At 52.9% G+C, this 21679-nt stretch overlaps 10 protein-coding genes across 10 annotated transcripts; 6 read left to right on the top strand and 4 right to left on the bottom strand.

Annotated features, from left to right (window-relative positions):
* Positions 1–134: 134 nt before the first annotated feature.
* Positions 135–2184, top strand: BU26DRAFT_559113 (Pkinase-domain-containing protein; the record flags this gene model as incomplete). Its single annotated transcript, XM_033832662.1, has 3 exons — positions 135–539; positions 684–1220; positions 1270–2184. The coding sequence occupies 3 exons, from the start codon at positions 135–137 to the stop codon at positions 2182–2184; spliced, it is 1857 nt and encodes a 618-aa protein (XP_033689425.1).
* Positions 2185–3602: 1418 nt separating this feature from the next.
* Positions 3603–4810, top strand: BU26DRAFT_137780 (catalase domain-containing protein). Its single transcript, XM_033819776.1, has 2 exons — positions 3603–3790; positions 3865–4810. The coding sequence occupies exons 1-2, from the start codon at positions 3691–3693 to the stop codon at positions 4731–4733; spliced, it is 969 nt and encodes a 322-aa protein (XP_033689424.1). The 5' UTR covers positions 3603–3690; the 3' UTR covers positions 4734–4810.
* A 500-nt stretch (positions 4811–5310) lies between these two features.
* BU26DRAFT_583022 (uncharacterized protein) lies at positions 5311–5835 on the top strand (the record flags this gene model as incomplete). Its single annotated transcript, XM_033834551.1, has 2 exons — positions 5311–5668; positions 5816–5835. The coding sequence occupies exons 1-2, from the start codon at positions 5362–5364 to the stop codon at positions 5833–5835; spliced, it is 327 nt and encodes a 108-aa protein (XP_033689423.1). The 5' UTR covers positions 5311–5361.
* A 153-nt stretch (positions 5836–5988) lies between these two features.
* On the bottom strand, positions 5989–6558 carry BU26DRAFT_527541 (uncharacterized protein; the record flags this gene model as incomplete). The annotated part of the gene is made up of 3 exons (XM_033830787.1): positions 5989–6231; positions 6310–6392; positions 6474–6558. 3 exons carry the CDS (start codon positions 6556–6558, stop codon positions 5989–5991), a joined length of 411 nt encoding a protein of 136 aa, XP_033689422.1.
* A 1066-nt stretch (positions 6559–7624) lies between these two features.
* On the bottom strand, positions 7625–8381 carry BU26DRAFT_514332 (uncharacterized protein). Its single transcript, XM_033827810.1, has one exon. The coding sequence runs from the start codon at positions 8307–8309 to the stop codon at positions 7872–7874; it is 438 nt and encodes a 145-aa protein (XP_033689421.1). The 5' UTR covers positions 8310–8381; the 3' UTR covers positions 7625–7871.
* A 1114-nt stretch (positions 8382–9495) lies between these two features.
* BU26DRAFT_583016 (kinase-like protein) lies at positions 9496–10946 on the top strand (the record flags this gene model as incomplete). Its single annotated transcript, XM_033834550.1, has 3 exons — positions 9496–10000; positions 10053–10401; positions 10449–10946. 3 exons carry the CDS (start codon positions 9496–9498, stop codon positions 10684–10686), a joined length of 1092 nt encoding a protein of 363 aa, XP_033689420.1. The 3' UTR covers positions 10687–10946.
* Positions 10947–13160: 2214 nt separating this feature from the next.
* On the bottom strand, positions 13161–16078 carry BU26DRAFT_537231 (AAA-domain-containing protein; the record flags this gene model as incomplete). The annotated part of the gene is made up of 7 exons (XM_033831399.1): positions 15597–16078; positions 15223–15544; positions 14784–15167; positions 14367–14723; positions 14118–14321; positions 13660–14043; positions 13161–13499 (listed from the first exon to the last, which is right to left on the bottom strand). The coding sequence occupies exons 1-7, from the start codon at positions 15725–15727 to the stop codon at positions 13161–13163; spliced, it is 2121 nt and encodes a 706-aa protein (XP_033689419.1). The 5' UTR covers positions 15728–16078.
* Positions 16079–16674: 596 nt separating this feature from the next.
* BU26DRAFT_500174 (uncharacterized protein) lies at positions 16675–17220 on the top strand (the record flags this gene model as incomplete). The annotated part of the gene is made up of 1 exon (XM_033826482.1): positions 16675–17220. The coding sequence occupies one exon, from the start codon at positions 16675–16677 to the stop codon at positions 17218–17220; it is 546 nt and encodes a 181-aa protein (XP_033689418.1).
* A 243-nt stretch (positions 17221–17463) lies between these two features.
* Positions 17464–18628, bottom strand: BU26DRAFT_600127 (kinase-like protein). Its single transcript, XM_033835151.1, has 2 exons — positions 18209–18628; positions 17464–18160 (listed from the first exon to the last, which is right to left on the bottom strand). Exons 1-2 carry the CDS (start codon positions 18397–18399, stop codon positions 17554–17556), a joined length of 798 nt encoding a protein of 265 aa, XP_033689417.1. The 5' UTR covers positions 18400–18628; the 3' UTR covers positions 17464–17553.
* An 895-nt stretch (positions 18629–19523) lies between these two features.
* BU26DRAFT_559106 (kinase-like protein) lies at positions 19524–20337 on the top strand (the record flags this gene model as incomplete). The annotated part of the gene is made up of 2 exons (XM_033832661.1): positions 19524–20221; positions 20325–20337. 2 exons carry the CDS (start codon positions 19524–19526, stop codon positions 20335–20337), a joined length of 711 nt encoding a protein of 236 aa, XP_033689416.1.
* Between the last annotated feature and the right edge of the window lie 1342 nt (positions 20338–21679).

The following is a 21679-nucleotide window of genomic DNA, read 5'->3' as shown; positions in this document are numbered from 1 at the left end:
AGCATACGCTGCGAGGAGGTATAGAGACAGTCAACTGCATTCAGAAGCCTCGCATTCTCAGCATCTGGATATTCCAGCCCACATCCGATCGGGACGCTGCGGCAATGCAAAGGCAGGGGTTTCGCAGACATGCAATGTCCCGAGTGTCACGGCGGGAGCACCAATCACTATTTTCGCGGGCCAAAGCCCAGTGTACTCCGTTTGCGGTCCGTCCCGAGCGACTGGCCGAGTGCATCCCACGTCCTGGCCTTCTCCTTGAAAAGATTCAGGCTGGGCTTGCTGGTAATGGGGCTTTCAAGAACAACCCGCAGCTGGATCCTTACACCAATCGCGAGACAGGAAACGAAGGCAAACACCTGGGCAGACTACAGCGTGATATCGGTTCATGCTCTCCCCCACTAAGTCGCTATGGGAATCTCGTCGGAGGCATCCCGCTTTTTGGCAATGGCGTTCCTGAAGGACCCCTAGGGCTGGAAAGAGGCCAATGTGGGATTTCACTATGCTTGGATATTCCCGTCAAGGCTCGTGAAGGCTGGCGCGTTGGTTCAGGGCAAAGGCGCGTTCCTAAATAGCCCGAGTTAGCATGAGAACCTGTCCTTGTCCTTAGCGATTGCTTCACCACGGCCGCGTTTGCTCCAGGCGGCTGCTAGAAATAGGAAGCGGGCCGCGGCGACGGCTGGTAGGTGAAGGAGCGTCGGCAGCGCGTGGTCAGGCGCTACGAGGTCTCTTGTTCCGCGCCCAGGCTTCATTTGCCGCCCCACAAGCTACGACTCATCGCCCTCTGCAGCATCCCAGCGCCAGCGCCAGCGCCAGCGGTATTCCAGCTCCTCGCTATCAATAACTCGCTGCACTTCTATTTAGGCCCTCTCTCTCGCCTTGGGGACGCGCTCCCCTCATCGCTCTCCACCGCCAAAACGGCCCAACCAAATTCTTCCCCCGAACCCGCTCGCTCTACCCCGCCGCAGCTACGCATCGCCAACCAACTCACCACCGCCAGCGCAATTCTCTGGGACCCCAAATACACGACTCGCCCGCCGCCAGGAAAACTCAGGCCGACGCACGCAGGCACCCTCTCAGTCGCAAACCGCACCGACTCGACCATCAGCGTGCGAAATCTCGGCGGCGGCCAGACGGTTCCTGCTGCATCCACCATGGACAACCGCAGGCACCCCAGCTCCTTCCAGCAGCTGGAGAAGCTGGGAGAGGGCACCTATGCAACTGTGCGATATACCAGATGCTACGTCGCACGCAGATACTGACCTCGTGCAGGTGTTCAAGGGCCGGAACCGCCAAACGGGCGAGCTCGTCGCGCTCAAAGAGATCCACCTCGACTCCGAAGAAGGCACTCCCTCCACTGCGATCCGTGAGATATCCCTTATGAAGGAATTGAAGCACGAAAACATCGTCCTTCTCCACGATGTCATCCACACCGAGAATAAGCTCATGCTCGTCTTCGAGTACATGGACAAGGACCTGAAGCGATACATGGACTCCCGCGGCGACCGAGGCGCCCTGGACCCTCCTACCATCAAGTCTTTCATGTACCAGCTACTCCGCGGAATTGCTTTTTGCCACGAGAACCGCGTCCTGCACCGCGATCTTAAGCCCCAGAACCTGCTCATCAACAACCGTGGACAGCTGAAGCTGGCTGACTTCGGTCTTGCCCGCGCCTTCGGTATTCCGGTGAACACCTTTTCGAACGAGGTCGTTACGCTGTGGTACCGTGCGCCCGACGTCCTGCTGGGAAGTCGCACCTATAACACAAGCATCGACATCTGGTCCGCAGGCTGCATCATGGCCGAGATGTACACGGGCCGGCCGCTTTTCCCCGGAACAACGAATGAAGATCAGCTGCAGAAGATCTTCAGGCTAATGGGCACGCCGTCGGAACGATCGTGGCCCGGTATTTCCCAGTTTCCGGAGTACAAGGGCAACTTCCCCGTCTTCGCAACGCAGGATCTCCGCCTCATTCTCCCCCAGATCGACCAGGTCGGCCTGAACCTCCTCAACAGCATGCTCCAGCTCCGACCCGAGATGCGGATATCCGCCTCAGCAGCTCTGAATCATCCCTGGTTCAACGACTTGCCGCAGCGACAGCAACAACATGCGCACGCCATGGCAGCCGCGCAGGCGCAGGCACAGCAAGCCCAAATGGGCTACCAAGTCCCACAAGGTGCTTATTGAGTCTATCCACTTCCCGCTACCTGGTAGCCGCGGAAGACTGTTGAAGGCCCTTGAGAACCCAGAAACCAAACCGGGGTGATATACCTGGCTAATGCAGCGCCTAGTTCCTTATCCCTTGGCGACGCCTTTTGGCCTGGACTATTTTCCGGGACCATACTACCCTCAGTATTCCAGCGGTGTCCAGCTTCCGTTACCAACAAGGGAATACACATCCACCAATAGCAGAGACACCTTAGCTCCTCGTAACCCTACCCCGGGACTTTTTTTCGACGGTCACCCAGTCGTCAGTTCACAGCCCGTTGACGGGCCCTATGCGCCACCCCCGTCGAATATTACCGAACACTCTATACACGACGAGGAACCGCAGTAGATGCCACAGCAAGCTTTGCCTTATATGGGCGAACTCGAGTTGTACGGGAGACACCGGCAACCCTCAAGGGAAAAAATTGGCGTATGAGGAGTGACGAATTATCAGCACCAATTCATTGGCGTTTTGGGATTCCTTCCGATCAACGGGGCTGAATAATTTCAAGCCTCTGCCGAGCACTTGATTTCTCTTCTCCTTTCGTCATGTGTCTATCAACATGTCCCCAGGTCATTCTACCGCATTGAGCGTGCCTGTTTTGTACGCGCTAGTTTCAATTTTTTTCTCCCCTTCTACACTGCGATAGTAGTGTGAAAGTCAGAGCCGGTTGCATTAATGAAGACGGGCATCTTCACATCCCAGAACTTGAATATCTCATTCGTCCGGTTTGTTTGAGTGGCGTCACGGGCCGCTCCTTAGAGAAGATTACTGCACGCATCAAGCTGTGGTGGTTAATGATCAGCCTTGTGACCATAACATGGGCAAAGCAAGCTTTCAGAATCGTTCGGCTTGACACCTAGCAATTCCAAATGCTCGCAATCCCCCTCTAACTAACCCCGATCTCTCTGGGCCAGCCTTGTCTGTTCATATCCACCCGAAGAAGTGCCTTGCAATGCCGTCATTCCTCCCCAAAGCGCATACAGTAGCAACAATTACGCGATCTCGCCAAGCCGATTACAAACTGCGCCGGATTAATTGATTTGTAGAGCCGCCCAGGAACAAGCGAGGCGCGAGCATGTGCGAGATGTGAGTAAGCTGCTGTCATGCCTGCATTGGCCAATGAGGCGGATGCGATTTGACTAGCACATGCAGGGTGTGATAAGAAGGGTGGACGGGGGTGGAGGCCTTTGTTTGTTTGGTGATAGCGGGGCAGTAGAGGGGCTTTTGAGGCGCGAAGGGTATTTGGAAGACCGATTGCATTTGCACGGGAAGAGGGGGATGTATAAGCGGGGGTGTGGTATATAGAGAAGAGAGGGGTGCTGTGGTTGGGATTCACTCACTCCTTGGGATATACTCTCCTACGTTTGAACTGCGGTTGAATAGCATTTGAAGGCTAGTCTACTTCTTCTGCTCTGCTCCGACACACTGCATCGCTTTCGAAAGAGAAATCTGGACGAGATCAACTACGCACCGCACTCACAATGCCTCTATCAGAAAACCCGCAGATTCTAGAGACGGCTGAAGGCCTCGTGGGCGCCTTGCGCGGCGCTGCTGGCGGTGCTCCACAAAGTTTTAGGCCTGGTATGTACATCTTCCCATATCCTCGCTCAACCCATCTATCCATCCATCCATCAGTCCAACTAACACCCACCCAGCCCACGCGAAAGGTCACCTCCTAACCGGCACCTTCACACCCACCCCCACCGCATCCACCCTCTCCAAAGCGCCACACTTCACCGCCCCCTCAACCCCCCTAACCATCCGCTTCTCCTCCTCCACCGGGCTCCCCACAATCCCAGACACCTCACCCACCGCCAACCCCCGCGGCATCGCCATCCGCTTCCACCTGCCCTCTACCGCCGACGGCCGGCGCCACCACACCGACATCATCGCGCACAGCACGCGCTACTTCCCGACGCGCACAGGCGCCGAGTTCCTCGAGTTCCTCCAAGCGGCCGGGGGCCCCAACGCCGCGGAGGCGGTGCCCGAGTTCCTGGGCCGCCACCCGGAGACGGTGCGGTTCCTGCAGGAGCCGAAGCCGAGCCCTGCGAGCTTTGGCACGGAGACGTATTTCGGCGTGAATGCGTTTAAGTTCTTGAGTGCGGAGGGCAGGGAGACGTATGTGCGGTACCGCGTTGTGCCTGATGCGGGGCTGCAGACGCTCGGCGCGGACGAGCTCGCGTCGAAATCGGCGAATTATCTGTTTGAGGAGCTGCCGACGCGGCTGGCTGCTGGGCCGGTTACGTTTAAGCTGCAGGCGCAGGTCGCTGAGGCGGGCGATGTGACGGATGACGCGCAGGAGATCTGGCCGGAGGAGAGGCGGGTTGTGGAGCTGGGGGAGATTAAAGTCGAGAAGACGATGAGTGATGAGGAGAGCTTGAAGAAGCAGAAGGATATTATTTTTGATCCAATTCCGCGGGTGGAGGGCGTGGATGTTAGTGCGGATCCGTTGTTGGATGTGCGGGCGAGCGTGTATTTGATTTCTGGGAGGCAGAGGAGGGCGGCTGAGGTTGCTGCTGCTTGAGAGGGAGTATGAGATGTACTGACGTGAAAATGTTGCTGGCGAGGAAGGGTTTGAATTGTGGTGGTGTGGGATAATCGTCTTGGAATGGAGACTGTCCTACCGGCTTTGGGATTCTTGGTTATGTCTCTCTCCTTCCCGTCTCGCCATCTATTGCCTAGAAATACAAAGGTTGTTCGCGGCATTGAGCAAATTTGAGAAATTTGGAGATTATTTGAAGGACATGCGGACACTGCTGAATGACCGTTTGACGCTCGTTTCTGGTTATTCGGTAGCATGGTGAACAACACGGAATCTAAATTGACCTTGCCCTCGATCACGTGGGTAGCCCCTTAAAAAGCTCACCTCTCTGAAAAATTCACATCTTTGCCTCCGTGAGTGGAGCCTGACTTGCCTCCTCAAGCAATCTCGCTTTAAGAGACATGCATACCTCCTGTGCAGAGCCGACCTCGTCGCGCCAGCATTTCTCAATCAGCTCTCCACAGGGAACGCCAGAGCGCAGAACTATCCTTGGGGAGGCACAGTGGAGCAGGAGATGTTCGCAGAGCAATGCTCTTGATTAAGGCGCCTCTGGGGGCGTCTCCCTTCTACACTCTGGGCAATATTTATCAGGTTCGTCCTCTTGAAGAACATGATCATGGGTCCTTTGATTTTCTGGGCAACTTTGTCCCCTTGCAATTGCTGCTCGACACTGGGCGATATGTTTGATGCGAGTAGGTTCACCACCTACGCTGGCATGCCAGGTAGAGCACGCAAACATGGCTCGTACGATCTGACACATCTTAGGGCAGTTGTTAGCAATGCCTTTGGGTTGGTTCGACGAATAGCATACCTCGTCCTCGCTTTTGAAACGTCTTTCGGGTATTACGATGCCCAGCTGTCGGTCCTGGAATCATTCGATAGATACCTTTACGTCGATTGGAATACGGTCTCGGCTGGTAGGTGAGAAATGTGGAGGGATGCTGGAAGAGACTACAGCGGCAAACGCGGAGTTGTCCTTGTAAGAGAGTGAAGAGCTGCGCAGAGATAGAAACACAGAATAGGGAATCGCGATAGTTGTGAGCGTGTACACTCGACGTCTGTAGTGGGGTTTGGTTTTAAGTAGAGAATTGTGTTGTCGTCTCCACATAGTACACGATTTGTTGTGAATGTCGTGCAGCTTGTCTCATTAGACGAGAGCGGGGTGCTCTGCCCTCTCCAATAACCAAGCTTGTAGTCCCCCCTTCCCATAAGCTGGCCTGTGTCTCTTTTCGATTCCTTACTCATCCTCGTTACAGTCATCAAAAGGCCAATGTTGTTCAGTCATTTCCTTCAACCTGTCATCGCCAACCACGGCAAGCCCTTCTTCCCTGATCAACCTTGCCCTCTCTTTCGCGCTTTCAAACGATTCATTTGGCGTCCATCCGTCGGACGCGATGCCAAGGACCCCGTTGATCCGTTCCATTTCAGAGTCAACCTCGCGGAGGGACTCGTCCAGTGCAGCTCTTCTTTGTGCCTCTTGCTCTGTGAGCACAATAGGACATGCTGGGATGGTACCATCTGAATTGGCAGGGGCGATCTTTGACTAATTTTGCGATACCCGGGCAATGTCCATTTGAAGGGGGTTGTTAAAGCCTTCCCAAGGACTACTAGCATCGTTGAATATTCGGCGCTTCAGGAGACCTGTTTCTTGTTCAAGGACGTGCCAATGAGGTTAATTCATTCGCTGCGTGAACCCTAGGTAAAAGAAGTGTACGTGCCGACGGCGGAACTGCTCCTGTTCTCTAGCACGTTCATCTTCATCCATCGATTCAAAATCGTCCGGGAGCTGTGGCGGGACAAACGACATGGACTCCTCATCATCATAATTTTGGAACGAGTTTGGCATACCAGCGGCGAGGAATGTTGGGAGGACCAAAGAGTGTTGCCAATCAATAAGACCGGTGATGCTAAAATCTTCAGAAACGAAGATGTTGGGCTGGAGGTCAGGATGGCGAAGAACAGGCATGCGGTCTTTGCTATTCTGTCTCAACTTTGAGGCTACTGCTAGATTTAGATAATAAAAAGACAATGTATTATTCACGCTGCCCTTCCCTTTTCCTTCCCAGCCGCCCAAAATCATCTCCAGCAAATGGATACGCATGTATTGAACCTCACAGCTGCTGCTAGTGACCATGCAATGTCAAGATTCCTCAGCACGCCCCATTACCAAGTTGAGGGTGGGCTTGCAACGCCAACGGTGGATCGGCGCTAGCAAAAGCCCTGCTTACCTGAAGGAAGGCCAGCACAGCGATCGAGGTCGCCGGCGACAGCCGTGTGCACGTCCGCTGTCTTGCGCAGCAACGGAAGACGACGACGAACCTTCCCAGCACCAGTAATTCTCCTTTGAATCATAACATTTCAATGCTATAACCCAACAACGCCTTGAAATCAACCTCTATTCCCTTTATAATGATAGATACCCTGCAGAAGCGACCGGATCCCGATAAACCCTGTGACGGCTCCTCCACCGACCGTCCAACCAGCGAGCCTACCAAATAAGAGATTTCCACGAGCATGCCCCACTTCGCCGCGCATACAGTACAAGGGAAACCCCCTCCATCGATGCAAAAAGACCAAATGCCATTGCCCGATCATAGACGAGTTAGGGCTTGCTTATTCAAGTCGTGCTGGGCCTCCTGTCATACTGTTGGGTTTGAACGTTCCAGCGCCGTTCATACCCTGGATACTGCGGGTCATCCTCCCAAGAGTAACCGCCTGCGGTTGCTGTTGTATTGTAACCACCCGTTGTTGTAGTGTAACCAGAAGCCGCCGTAGTCGTGGCAGCCGGAGCCTGTGCGGCGGATGTTCCTGCCGAAGGATAGTGGCCGATAGAGAGGCTGGTGATAATGGCAGGGCTGGCGCCTCCTTGTCTGGTCATGATACTTTCTCCCCTCATGCTCACATTATCATAGGCTGTTGCGCCGGAACCTACCCCTGAAAGGTAAACGTGGGCCTTCCTTTTGCCGGTCAGCTCAGCAGTGATATGCTCATCATCAGCAGTCGTGACATGCGTCGCAGTGTTTTCGGTAAAGTCATGGGGTGCTGACCTATAGAGACAGTCAGCTTACTATGCCAATATTGAAGAGATTTTGAGGTGTTTTATGAAGGTAAGTTTCCAGTCTACTTGATAGTAGCGGTTGAGATATTAATTCCCTGGTTCACCAATCGCCTAGCCATCAGATAGACGAAATGTTCGCAAAGAGCCTTCATCGTGTACAACGATATCCCCTTGGCGGATGTGTTGTCCTGCAACCGCTGGATTGCGACAGGTCCCCATCTTATGTTTATCCCGCCCATTTGACCCTCGTACACATTAGATACCAGGCGATTGGAGTATTGCGCGGGAACGGTGCCACCGCTACTGCTGCTGGCTTGGGTGGTCGTGTAACCACTTTGAGTTTGGGTAGTTGTGCCACCACTCTGAGCTTGCGTGTATTCAAGCCATTGCGTTGTGCCTGTTTGGCGATAGTAGTAGGTGACACCTCCACTGCTGGCATAATCGTAGCCTCCGCTTTGTACGAAGGCGTATGAGTATTGGCCAATAATCACCGTAGCCATTGTAAAATAATGCTGGAGGTTTCGCGCGCTGTGTTGCTTAGATATTAAGGTATATAAATATGAATAGTAAAGTGTATAAATGCGACGTGAAGATAGCAATGATACAAGGCGGGAGACTATTGTTTATATACTATCTGCTGCGACACATCTAGAAATGTTCCATATGTTGAGGCAAAAACATCCGAAGACCCGGAAGCACCAGGCTGAAACGTAGGATTGGTCGCATCTGTGAAGTCGGGCCGGTGTAGTTGGGGTTCAGGATGGCTTCCTGGCGGCTACTGGGTGTATTACTACTCGATGCCCAGTAAAGAGCAAGTCTAAGCGCCAGCGCAGAGGTATCAGGAGGCCACGCTTTGTTTTGTATAGTCACTCTGTATCTGAAGTCTACTCTGCGCCTAAAGCTGTATGGAGATTGGCTGTGGGTATGTTTTACTAAGCGCCGAGCTCAGCCTTGCTAAGCCTCGCTAGTGTTATTGACGTGAAATTGTTGGATGTTGATTGGCTTATATAGCCTTGATGCTAACACATTAAGCGCTTCGATAAAAGGGTCGATGCCCGGATTGCGTGCTATCCTCGTCCCCAACCTCCAAACCAACGGGAAACCTAACGTCCTGGTGTGGGGATGGCAGCGGTCGGGAGGTCCTTGGGAAGCAATGGCTCCCAGGCGCGCAGGCTTGGATTCGTTGTGAATGGATACAGCGATTGCAAATGGATCGATGGATCCGTCTAGTTTGCAATCTTTATGCCAAGGCAAGCACGGTGAACAAGTGACAGCGGCGGCTGTTAAAGTAGGAAATTGAGGAATACAGCATATTGGGGTGAGGTGTATTGTATTGAGTGTATATAGCTCCGAGAAATCGAAGAAATCTCTGTGGCGCTAGTGCCCGATTAGGAAGCTTGGCGATTGTACTCTAACAGCGGCAACCCAACACTCACCATCCACCACCCAACGCTCACCATCCGCCACCCTCCACCTACCACTCTCTACCTACTACCCTCTCCATTCACTACGCTCTCCATTAACCACGCTCTTTGTCAACCCACCGCGCTATCCACCCACCGCGCTATCCACCCACCACGCTATCCACCAACCCTTTGTCCATTCATCCCCACTTAGTTACCGCTTCCATACACGAGGGCGCCAGCAACAGACCTACCACCGCCCCTGCTGAATCACCCCATAGCGATGGCTGACTACGGATACTTTGTAAACCTTGACGACGAGACCGAGGTCGAGGACCTCGAGGAGAATGCTGAAGAGATGATACACTACTATCAGCGGCCATTCTACTATCCGATCCGTATTGGAATGGTCCTAGCTCGGAGATATCGCATAGAGCATAAACTTGGCCACGGCGGCTTCTCTACCGTCTGGATGGCCCATGATACCGTTCGAAATCAAGACGTCGCCCTTAAGGTCCCTACTCTTACTAGTAACACGGTGGACAACGAATTCGCTATCCACAACGAAATCCGCCACCGCGTCAAGGACAGCTCTAAACTTCTTCTTTCTCACGATTCCTTCTCCGTTTCCTGCTCCGACCGTCGCCACACAGTCTTGGTGTTCCCCCTGCGAGGCCCCAGTCTCAATTCCAGCTTCGCCAGCATGTCAATGGCTCGCCGAATGTCTGCGGCGAAGCAGGTGCTACAAGCTTTGAAATGCCTGCACGACGCCGACATCGTCCATCGAGGTCCGTTTCTACCGCCCGCTCGCCTAATCTTCTTTGCGCTTACATTCTATAGATCTAAACGACAAAAACATCCTGTGCGGCATCGTGCCCCTTGACGCGTATGACACTAAGACGAAATACCAGTACCTCGGCCGGCCTAAAAAGGACCTTCTAGCACCTCCGACAGGGGCTGCAGAACTCGTTAGGCCAGCAGTGTTCCCCGCCACTTTACTCAGCGGATCAGTCTATCTCGCTGATTTTGGCATAGCAATAAGGGCGGGCACTTCGGTAAACTACAAGCCACAATCACCTAGTGGCTGGTGTGCCCCAGAACGCCTTCACAACACAGACCCAAGTGCTGCCAGCGACATGTGGAGCTATATGTGTATCTTCGCAAAGCTCTATCTTGGCCATCTCCCTTGGTTTGTATGGTTAAAGTCCTTGGTCCATTACCCCAAAACTGGCACAGCTATTACCACCAACCCGGCAGTAATGGCGCTTCATGGTACGATCCGAGGACACAGCCTGAGAACACCCTTGAAGCAATGATTGCACGTTCCCGCCCTGACGTCACTTCGAACGAGGCTGCTCACGTACTGTCCTTTATGCTAGAAGGATTCCGTTATGATCCTCAAAAACGGATAACGGCTGCACAGCTTTTGTCCAATGCTTCATTTCAAGCCGTTATGGGACTTTACGGTGCCTAACGTTCTATTCTTCGGCTTTTCCGTATCTACGTTCCTCCTAAATAGCATATTCAATATCCAAGAAGACAATCTTTTATTTTTAGGAATTCGAATGTTGGACACATCCCTTCTGGTCAGTTCACGCCACCTGTCGGCAGCATGTTCAATCATCTCCTGCGCGGCTAGCGATTAGTCTAGTTATCCGCATAAGATGAGGCTTCAATGAGTCGGACGCGTGCCTGGACATACAGCAATATGCGGTGGGAGCGGTGCAGCCAACCAATCACCCGTCTGCAGGGTAGTTGACTTCTGTGTTCTTGCTGCTCTGAATGTACATACCCCCTACTATCTCTGGTGGGAATCCTGGTGAATCCATGGGCTGGCTTGAGATATGCTGGTTAGAATTGCTAGTGGTGGTTCTCTGAGTGCATTAAACGATTGCATTGCATCATGGGAGATGCGCGCGGGCGTGTCTGGTGCGGATTGCTCATCCCACCCATCGATCCGTGTCAAAACGTTCCTGCAGTCCATTCTCAGGGCCATCGCAACCCAAACGACGTCGACCGCTCAAGTCTGCGCATACGATTATGAGTTGTCGCTAGCTATAGCGGAGGGGCAGTAAGGAACAATGGCTCCTGACTAGGGAAGCTCGGCGCAGGAAAAACGACGTCGCATTGACGAGGGCTATGTAGAGATCTAGTTGCATTCACCGCAATCGCGTTCCAACATCGTCCTCGCCAACTCCTACGCCAATGCGCTCGCTTACCATCCCGCCAGCATCCTCTCCTGCCCGACATCGAAGTGCTCCTCCCTGCGGTTATGCGACATTCTCGAACCTCCTCCGCCCTTCCGCCGCTCACATGCACGTCGAAATTAGCACTAATCCCTACAGCTTCGCAAGGTAAGAGGCACAAAGACTTCTTGAATCTGCGCCCGCATTTAGTTATATTTCCGTCACATTCTAATCGCTCCTTGCCTGGCACATGTCGAAAGCAACAAGAGAACACCGAAAACCCAGTAGATCTGCATGCTAGGGTAGAAACCCCCCCTCTCCTTCTCTCGACTTAGGCCAGGTACCACCCCGCGCGTGACACACCGGCCCGCACTTCGTACAGCAACTTAGGTGTCAGGGGGCTCACGAGGCTATCTGTTCATCACATGCTACTCCAAAATGCTGCAAGGCTGAGGTTCCCCTTCGACAACCTCTCGTTCATCCGTCTGACTGGGACAGATCGAAGCGTTGACTTTTCCGTAGACCTGTATGTACCTCAAAGAATATGGCGATCACAAGTGCTGCGCTTGGAGGTGACGTGGGGGTAGCCCAAGTAGATGAATTATCCATGTAGGGTTGCGGCACAGTTTATAAATGAGGGAAGGCTGAGTGCCATTTCGGATATAGGTTGCTTGAAAGGCTCACCGCTGCCGACACCGACGCAGGTGAAGCTTCCCGGCGGCAATGGCGGGCATATGCTGGCCAATAGTAATGAGATTGTCGAACTTCTGAAGCCACCCTGGTCGTGTCACCGGCTGTACAGCAGTAGGGTGTGCAAATCCACAATGATGCCTCGAACGATACAAAGGAATTAGCTCCCACTGATGCCTACGCGCCACTGCCTCCCTCCGTAACGCTGCAGTGCAACGAAGTCGCTCTGGCAAAGCCGAACGATCCGTAGTAGCGATGCCGCAAGGATTGAGGTGCAGACGCCTTCATCTCACTGCCTCATTCATAATCCTAGCACCGCTTGGTACTGCTAATCTTTATTCCTCTGGAGGTGTATATATAGTAGAGGACTCGAAGCCCTGTTTGAATGAGACATCTCACAATTCATCTCCAACAACGACCATCACAATCATCAATTCCCCGGTCACAACAGAGAAGCAGCGTGAAGCTTCAAATAACAGGTACGACGTTTACACTTATTCGTGGTCTGCCCAGTCGTGTCATCTGGACCGTCCATCCAGGCGACGCTCATCCTGGGCGTTGCAAAGCACTTCTATTTCTATTTTAGTACGTCTCTAACAAGTTTTTGTAGGATATCATCATGGCTCATCAGACTGAAGTCTTGGTCAACAGCGTAGCCTGTGACACCTGCAGTATGCACTTTGGAAATAGGTTGAGCCTTTGCAGAGATGCAGAGTGGCTAAGATTTCATACAGACTGCGCCGCCGACGTCCCAGCAGGGCAATACGGTGCTCAGTGCGCACATAATCATTGATCTGCATCAGTGTGATATGGGAAGGAAGCTATCACGGACCAGTCATTATTTGAACAGTTGAATCAGTCGCTGACCACTGTGATCAAATCAATGGAAATGGGAAGGGACTAGCACGGCTATACGAGGACACAGTCACTACCATCATCACGCATCTTTTTCCTTTCTGATGAGGACACAGTCTCTACCATCATCATGTATCTGTTTCCTTACGATTACGACGGTACCCAATGGTCTATCATCATCCATCTGATACAACGAACTCTGCGACCCGGTGATCGATTACATCATGCGCTCGTCTTTCCTGTTGGCTGCAATAGCTTGAGACATGACTCTGGCGAAGCGGCCTGGCACATCCTGATCCTCCTTGGCCGTCCGAATAGCTGTCAAGATCTTCTTGATGCCAACCCCTACCTCTGCGCTGCCTGTAGCTTCTTGAATCTTCCTAATAGCACGCTGCTGATCGCTATCTGACATTCCTGAGCACTGTAAGATATGCGCGAGCTCGGCTTGCGTGTTAACGTTTGGCACTGCAATGTCTGTGTCGAAGCGGTGGAACAGATCTAACTGATCGAGCAATAGCCGTTCGGTCGTAGTCACGAAAATCAGCAGACGGCGATCCTGTGCTTGTTAGTCCGACCGCCTTCAGGCCAGCCTCTGAGGTAGGTGCCAGTTTTCGGCTTACCTTGGGTGGTTGCTTCGCAAGCAGAACTTTAAGTGCGACCAGTACGCTATTGCTGAAGAGTGCTCTAACAGGCGCCTAGTTGATGAGTAGTTCAACGTTGTCAATAACAACGATGCTGAGAGAGCTCTTGTATGCGTCCAGGAAAGCCTTGTTAAGCTGCTGAATCTTCTGCATCTCGCTAAAGCCAACCATGTCCTCAGGCGATATAAGTTTAATAAACGGAAACCCCGAGTCAATGGCCAGTTTTGCCGCTAGTGCAGTCTTCCCGCTACCTCGTGGCCCGTGCAGGGCAACAGAGAGAACTGGTGTTGAGCCCTTACGGACCTGGTTGATATAGAGCCTTCCTTCTCCAAGTATATCGTTAATAAATGGGGAGAAATGCACAATACCGTCGAGCAGACGTTTCCCGAGTTCCTCTTCTGCTGCCCCAAACAACGGCTTTACCTCTTCGAGCGCACTCAAGAAGTCAAGACGATTAACCTGTTAGACCATTAGGTTAGCTAAGCTCATCCAGAAGGGTATCAACAAGTCAACTTAGCTGAAGAGTCACTTACCTTCATGTTCTCTACGTCGGGCTTGATGGAAGCCATGGTGCCAACTTGTATATGGCGGTTGAAAGCAAAGGACGAGGCTGCTTTAACGAGACCACAGATTTCGGCACCTGAAAAATTCTTCGTGACTTTAGCCAACTCTTCAAGGTTAACATCGCCATCAATAATATTGTTAGCACGCATTTTAGTTGTATGTATCTTTAGGATCTAAGCACGGCCCGCCTCGTCTGGAAGGGAGATTTCCATGTGAACTTTAAGGCGGCTAGGACGCAGCAGCGCTTCGTTAATTATGTCCATTCTATTAGTTATACTGATAAGAAGAATGTTGTTCAGCTGCTCCACGCCATCAAGTTTCGAGAGGAGTTGATTGACGACGCTGTCACTAACGCTAGTGCTGCTGCCTCCGCTAGATCCTCTCTGCTTGCAGACGGCGTCTAGTTTATCAAAGATAATAACATGTAAGCCGCTCTCGTCACCCTTCTCTTTGTATTCCTTCTCTGCATCGGCAAAGAGTTTCCAGATATTCTCTTCAGACTGACCAACATACTTGTTAAGCACCTTAGGCCCGTTAATAACTTTAGGCTCTCTAGCATTTAACATCTTGCCAATCTAGCGTGCAATTAAGGTCTTGCTAGTTCCTAGTAGGCCAAAAAGGAGGATACCGCGCACGTGTTGAATACCCAGCTTTTCTACAAGGCCGGGTGGGAAGATGCGAGAAGCGAATGCCCTCCGGAAAATCGAGCTGAATTCCGTATCTAGGCCACCGATACCCAAGTCCTCGAATTTAAACCTAGGTTGAACGATAGAGTTAACCGGACGCCTACTAGAAGCCTTCAGCTTGATGTCGGATCGCGCATTCTTGAAGAAGTCGGCTTGGGTGTGTCGGGTGAGGATACCACGGGCATTGGGGTCCCTGAGCGAATCAGAAGCGGATTCCGCTTTCTCCATGGATAGATCAACGAGTTGGACAGTCCGTATCGACAATCTGAGAACAATGTTCTTAACATCCATAAGCAGCTGTTGTCCTGGCGCAAGGAGCTGGTTCTCGAAATTCTGCAAGTTGTCTGGTTAGTACCGCTCTATCCCGGATAATTGCTTACTAACGTACCTTCTTAAAAAGCGTTGCAAGCTCGTCTTGATCATACAGCACTTCAGTTGTCCTCTTTGTGGCAAAGCCAACCTCAACTTCCAGGTTTCCCAGATATGACTGGCCACTCCCCTGAGCGAACGCATCGTAAGGTTCGGCGGTGACAATGTCTTGGGGACCGAGCGAGATGCCCGCCCATGTTCTCTGCGCATCCGTTAAGCCAATCTCGCCAGGACGGCAGCCCTCGGTAGGCCGCGCGGAGAGGACGAAGTTGCGGTTAACGCGTATATAGATATCGGAGCCATCCCGCGAGGGCGGAAAATCTTGTGGAGACACGGCAGCTCTGTGCGAAGATTAGTAAGAGCTTATCCGTATATTGTGCTAAGGAGGCGTACAAGTTGCTGAATACATAGGCGTTGCCTCCGGGGCTTTTGATGGGCCGGAGCTGAACACATCTTCCGTGGCCCACGCTTGGTGGAGGCGGCTGGCCAAAGCCCCGAGGAGGCTGGTCTCTGTATCCGCTCATCCTAGCATCATGCTCGGGCGCTCTTTGAGGTGGTGGTTGCTGCAGCTGCTGTGGTCGACCGTATCTATCGTCGGCGCGCGGGACGCGGCGAAGGCCACGTATAGGAACAAGGCAGCAGTGACAACGGCCCTAGTATCGAATCGAACCAGATTGTGGCGGCGAGGCAGGATTGCGTAGATTAGGTCTTCGAAATTCGCTCTCCAGGATATGTAGAAGAGCAACGTCAAAGACGGGAGTCTTATCCGCTGCATGCTCGTTGTATCTTCGTGGTGGTTTCACCACGTTTCGTGAGGCCGAAGCTTGGACCAAGCTACTTGCGAGATTCTCGCTTACAAAAAATGGCGGAGTAGTTATTATTTAAACTTATTTTATTACCTAGATATGACGACGCGAGCCAGAGTTACGTAAGCCGACCGGAGAAACACCTACCCCGACCGCCGGGATCACACACTCCACGCCCACCCGGGAGGGCTTTGCAACACCAGGCTCCAAGTCACCCGTACCTCACCAAAAGGCGGCCAGCGACGCGCCGTGCCCGCGCAGGCATGGCGAGCGTCCCCAGAGGTTGCCGCCTTCGCCCACGACGAGCGCGATACGCCCATCGGCGCAGCTCGCGATCCCTCGACCACAATGGCGAACCGACCGTCCCCCAACGCCCGCCACCGCATGCGCCAAAGGCACTCAACATTCACCAGCGCCGGATGAACCGCTTCCCGCGACGGACGTAGATTGAGCCTCGAGCCATCGACGGACAGCCCTCAACCAGCCACCCTCCAAGCGGCACGCACATCCGCCATCGCCCACTGTCGCATGCGAACGGCACCGACGCCGTACGAATACCCGCCCGAAACGGCCACGACTCAAGCTTCGAGCCCTCCCGTCGACGTACGCCAACTGGGTGCCCTCCGAACACACACAAGCGGTGTGGAATAGGATTGAGGAAGGTCATGGATTGCATTCGTCGCCGACCCGCTCGCACGACATTCGGGTCACGTATACGCTCGTTCATCGATATCGCGCCGGCCCGAACGCCCCGAATGCCCGGTATCACACCTCGACTCCACGGCCTTGACCACGGCGACCGACCGCCCATACCCAAGATCCCGTCGCGCATCGAGCTCGCCGTCGATTCCGAACGCGGTGCCGTGGGTGCGCGAACAGGAAAGGAACCAGAGTTCCACACGTCCGGCCCCAACACCGCCGGCCGAACCCGTGCTCTAGATCCGATCACATACACGGCGGCCAGGTGTGTGGCTTCGCCGAATCAGCACGAGATGGGACAACAGCCCAGGGCCGTCAACTCAGCCGTGAGGCCGAGCCAGGTGCCTTCGAGTGGCCTCTGGGGACGGAGGGGGACCGTCAGCGGCCTAGGCGAGAGCAAACTAGCAGCAGGAGCAAGTGGTCGGGAGGCAGGACCAGCGATGGATGGAGAGCTCGCGCGAGCCGCACATCCTCTACTGGGAGGAGCAGTCATCATCGACGTTCATGTGTAGTTATATCGAGCTTGAATAGTAATCAACTGCAGCCTTCGTGGCTGCGAGAAGCCATGCTCCATGACCTACGCCCCATGCCCATGCCCTGCATCGACACGATTTACGATCTCCATGTCAAGCTTCCTCGGACAGTGATAAGAAACTTCAGCCTCATAGGTGGGCAGCAGCAATTGGGGTGACAATGGTGGCGCCGTAGCCATGATGTTCTTTTTTTGCAGGGAAACAACATATTCGTACGTGAAGAGAGACTGTAGATTAGCTAATCTAGTAGTGTCCTATCGGACATGAGTTATTGCACCCTGGTGACGCTGCCTTCCACCACCGCTCATAAACCTACTGTCCCATTTCTGCCTCGAGGGCTGCAACGACCTCCTTTGCAGTCTCGAATCGCCGCGCGCAGCAGCATCCTGCGATGATGCCTCCAAACGGCACATCAGACAGATTCGGAAAATGCCCTTGTTCAAACAGCATGCGCACACGTTCGCCATATACAAATCTCTCTGCATTCTGCGGTGCTGGGCCGTTGTAGAAAGGGTAATGACCGGTCATAATAACGTAGATGACGACTCCCAGACTGAAAACGTCGACTTTCGGCGATTCGTAATCTGTTAAGCACGGATCGCTAAAGGGATTATCAGGGAGCAGGCCGCCATCTAGATTCAGCTCGACGCATCTAGAGCCGCCAAAATTAGCAAGAAGGAGGTCTAGATTCTGGCCGGTCTGATGGACAAGCACATTCGTTGTGCCCAGATTCGAGTGGATGACGCCTGTCTCGTGGGTGTATGCGACGGCTTGAGCGACCTGCAAACTCCACTTCTTACGCAAAGCGTCGTCGATTTTGGCATTATGTTTGTCGATGTACGACTGAAGATCCCCGCAGTTCGCTTCGCCAAGCAGCAAGCCGTCCTTTATGCCCTCGAGCGTACAGGGCCCATAGTATCTGGTAGCCATATTAGAATTAGGACGTGATATGGAGGTGGATACAAACGGAACAATCCTGGGATGAATTCCCAGTCTGCTTAAGAGCTTCCTCTCCACGACGAATGCATTATCGATCTCAGCGCCGAACTCTTCGCGACCTGGCAATCCTTCTTGCATATCCCGCGGCATTTTGCCAACCAAGCCGTGCCCTACGCGAAAGACAATGGCTGTACGCCCATTCTTGCTTATCGTCTCCATATCGAGGAAAAGAGGCCAAGACTTTGAAGGTGTTGGGGTTAGAAGGCCTGGTGCCCTGCCTTCTGTTAGGGACGCGGGGTGGCGATTCTAGACTAGCGGTGAAGCCGTTGAGTCGGCTTGGCATTGAGTACGGCCGAGGCACATGGCACGTTTGATGTCACCAGAAGATATTAGGAGCGAGATGTCCTGAGCTGGTTCGCGGAGCTTACAAGCCAGTGCTGATTGGCCGTTCTACTACTGGAGGTGCTGCGCTGTACGGTGGAATTTGGGACGCGGTGGCGAGCCGTTGGAGCTGATCAGTCATCGGGAGGAACCATGTCTAACACACTTCAGATCTCAATAAGGGGTCGATGGAAGGGTATATTACTGGCAAGGTGCGAAGCGAGCAAAAGCTATGGCCCACCATTTCGGTTCAGATTCATTGATAGTTAATGGAATAAGGTAGGACTGTGGCCATATCACGGTGTGGTGCCTTGTACACTGTAATGAATGTGGCAGTGTGATTCAATCTGCTCAGGATGGTGAGAAGGATCCAGCTGTGAGTGTTGATTTCTACAACCCTAAACGACTAATCCAAAAGCGGTTCCGACGAATATGAATAAAGGAACGCCAACAACACGATTATTTCAATTCTGTTCTCCTCTGGATGCTGCTGCTGGCATCGCAGCAGGCGCCAACTCTGCTATGAGCGGGTCGAACGGCTGCATGGCCCGCTCACAGACGTCACCGAATACATTCGACATGGTTTCGGAGGCCGTTCGCCGGTCAATGAAATAGTAGCTGGGTCATAGGGTCAAGGAATGTAGTTAGTGTCGTTCATTCTAGCGACCTAGGCTGGGTACCTTAGTGTGGAGATTGGCCGCAATTCGGACATTCCGTTTGGGTGCTTGAGACATCCGCTCCGCAGCTCTTGCATTTAACAATTTCGGATGGCATTACGGGAAGGTAGGTAGCCAAATCGCAGTTATAAGGCGTAAAGAGGGGTGAAAACTGCCCAGGTGGCATTCATCAGAAGTTATCTGGCGTGGTTGTTGTTGCCTAGCCCCGCCTACCGCATATGGTCAAGCGTTTCGGCTCTTACCTCATCGCTGCAACGCGGCCTGTTCACCTCATCAGCCATCACCATGGTCGTCACAAACGACATGCTCAAGAGAGAGGAGAACTGCATAGGTATTACTGCGGAGAGGAAATACTACCATGTGGATAACGCATTTATCAAGCGGTCGCTACGTCCTCACGAATGGCAGCTGAGCAAATTCAAAGGCACCATCCATGTCCCAAGGCAAAGCAAAGAACGACTCCTCAACGAAGCCGCATGTCTAAGATTTATTCGAGACAATTCGGATATTCCGGTTCCAACCCTTCACTGCACCTTCGAAGATGACGGCGCGGTATATCTCGTAATGGAATATGTTCGCGGCGTTGGAATGGACGCCCTCGACGAAAGTCAGAGGGCCACCGTGGTGCAAGAGCTGGAAGGCCATCTTCAAACCTTGCGCGGACTACAATCTTCGAGGATAGGCGGACCGTCTGGCCATGTTGTTCTCCCTTATCGAGCATCTCGAATAACATTTCGAGATGATTGGAATCTCCAAAGCTCTGAGACGGACGAATTTGTCTTTTGCCACAACGACCTCTCCCAGAAGAACGTCATTGTCGACCCAGATTCACTCAAGATCGCGGCCATCATTGACTGGGAGTATGCCGGATTTTACCCAGAGTTTTTCGAGCGCCGTTTCTTCGAACGGCACGGCCCTTCCTCTGTAATTGATGGCGAAGAGGATGATTCACAAAAACTGGTTGATTTCGTGCAGTCCAAGCAGTACGTCATTGATTTCTTTAGTAATGGCTATTGTTCTAAGCACATCTTGGGGGCTGGGTGACACGTCAGGCCGGTCCACTTCTAGGGCTAACATGACCTCTAGGTTGCCAACATAGCGGAGTCCGACAACATTCCATCCATTAGATGGCGCTCCATATTCCCGTCCAGCAAATCGTATGTCTCAGGTGTTAGGTTTATCGACAGTCGGCTAGCCCCCGTTTTACTATGATGACGGTCATAGCTGGCTTGGATCTGCGCATAGAAAAGTTTCAAATTCGAGTGGAGCGCCTTCCGTGGCCACACGAGAAAGGGGAGTTGGAAATACGGACTAGGATAGTATTTGCATAAGTTTATCAGCTAGCTACTAAGTATCCCCTATGAGTTAATTGTGTTACCTGCATCTTTAAGTATATCGACATCGCTGCGCGCTGGAGAGCTCCGTCGAGCCCCCAGGCGTATCAATATTGCTGTGTGGGGTGGAGGGTAGCTAGGAGAAGGACATGTCGGATTTCGCGACGTTGAACCTCAGGAGTTGTCTGATGAGCGTAAGTGAAGTTCTAGAGGTGATATAGGTAACAAATGATGCGGAAATCGATGGTGTTGTCGTCGGACCCGGCCATATGTATGAGCTTCTGCCGCATCATTTTGGGGTTGTTGCTAGCGAGCGGGAGGGTGGTGATGGGTTGTGGGTGCGGCTGAGTTGCATTCCAACCTGTACTCCAGATCGGCTCGATGATACAGCTGAGAAAGAAGATGGTGTGGTCGACGTGTCTTCCGCCGTGGATCTCTCTACTTTCTCAAATGAATGTTTGTGTTTAGCCTGGACGTTAAGTCGCCGTGTAATTGCACTGCACAACAGATCTGCATGGACTTGGAAGTAGCTCTCCGGCTGTGGTCTAGATGGTAGTCCTCGAGATGCAGGTGATAGCGTGCCTATCTAAAGGCGTCAGATAAGCGATACTATTGCAAGATAAGAGACAACGCATCGGCGATAGAAGCGCGGTACCCGGGTCCTCCCTTGCCCCCCGTGTTTTTGCCCTTTCCCCATCTCACTTCCACAGTTCTGGCTGCACACATGAGGGATGGGTCTTGCGCCAGGTAAGTCCTGCTTCTTTCTTGTCCCATGTTTCCGCTTCTGTTCTATATCATGACGGGTGAAGCCCAGCCTTGCACGACTCAGCCTTCTCTCTCCTCACGACGAGCGGAGACATCGAGGCTCTCCTGGGAGAAGTCGTCAGCACACCGGCTGCCATGATTGCGCAGTGTGGTCCGCATACACGCCAAGCAGCTCTGGTGAACCTGCAACAGTCGTTCCTCCTATCGAGACATTTGACTCCTCCAAACTCAGGGGCAAACCACCCTCCGCTCCCATGCACTTGGGAGGAGGAACACTCGTTGCAAGAAGTCGGATTTCCAACCACCAGACCGTTTCAAACCGGTTATCCGTGGTCACTCTCG

The sequence above is a fragment of the Trematosphaeria pertusa genome (assembly GCF_010094035.1).
Source record: "Trematosphaeria pertusa strain CBS 122368 unplaced genomic scaffold BU26scaffold_2, whole genome shotgun sequence".
Lineage (NCBI taxonomy): Eukaryota > Fungi > Ascomycota > Dothideomycetes > Pleosporales > Trematosphaeriaceae > Trematosphaeria > Trematosphaeria pertusa.
Note: the sequence above shows the minus strand (reverse complement) of the source record. Positions and strands in the feature narration are given on the sequence as shown.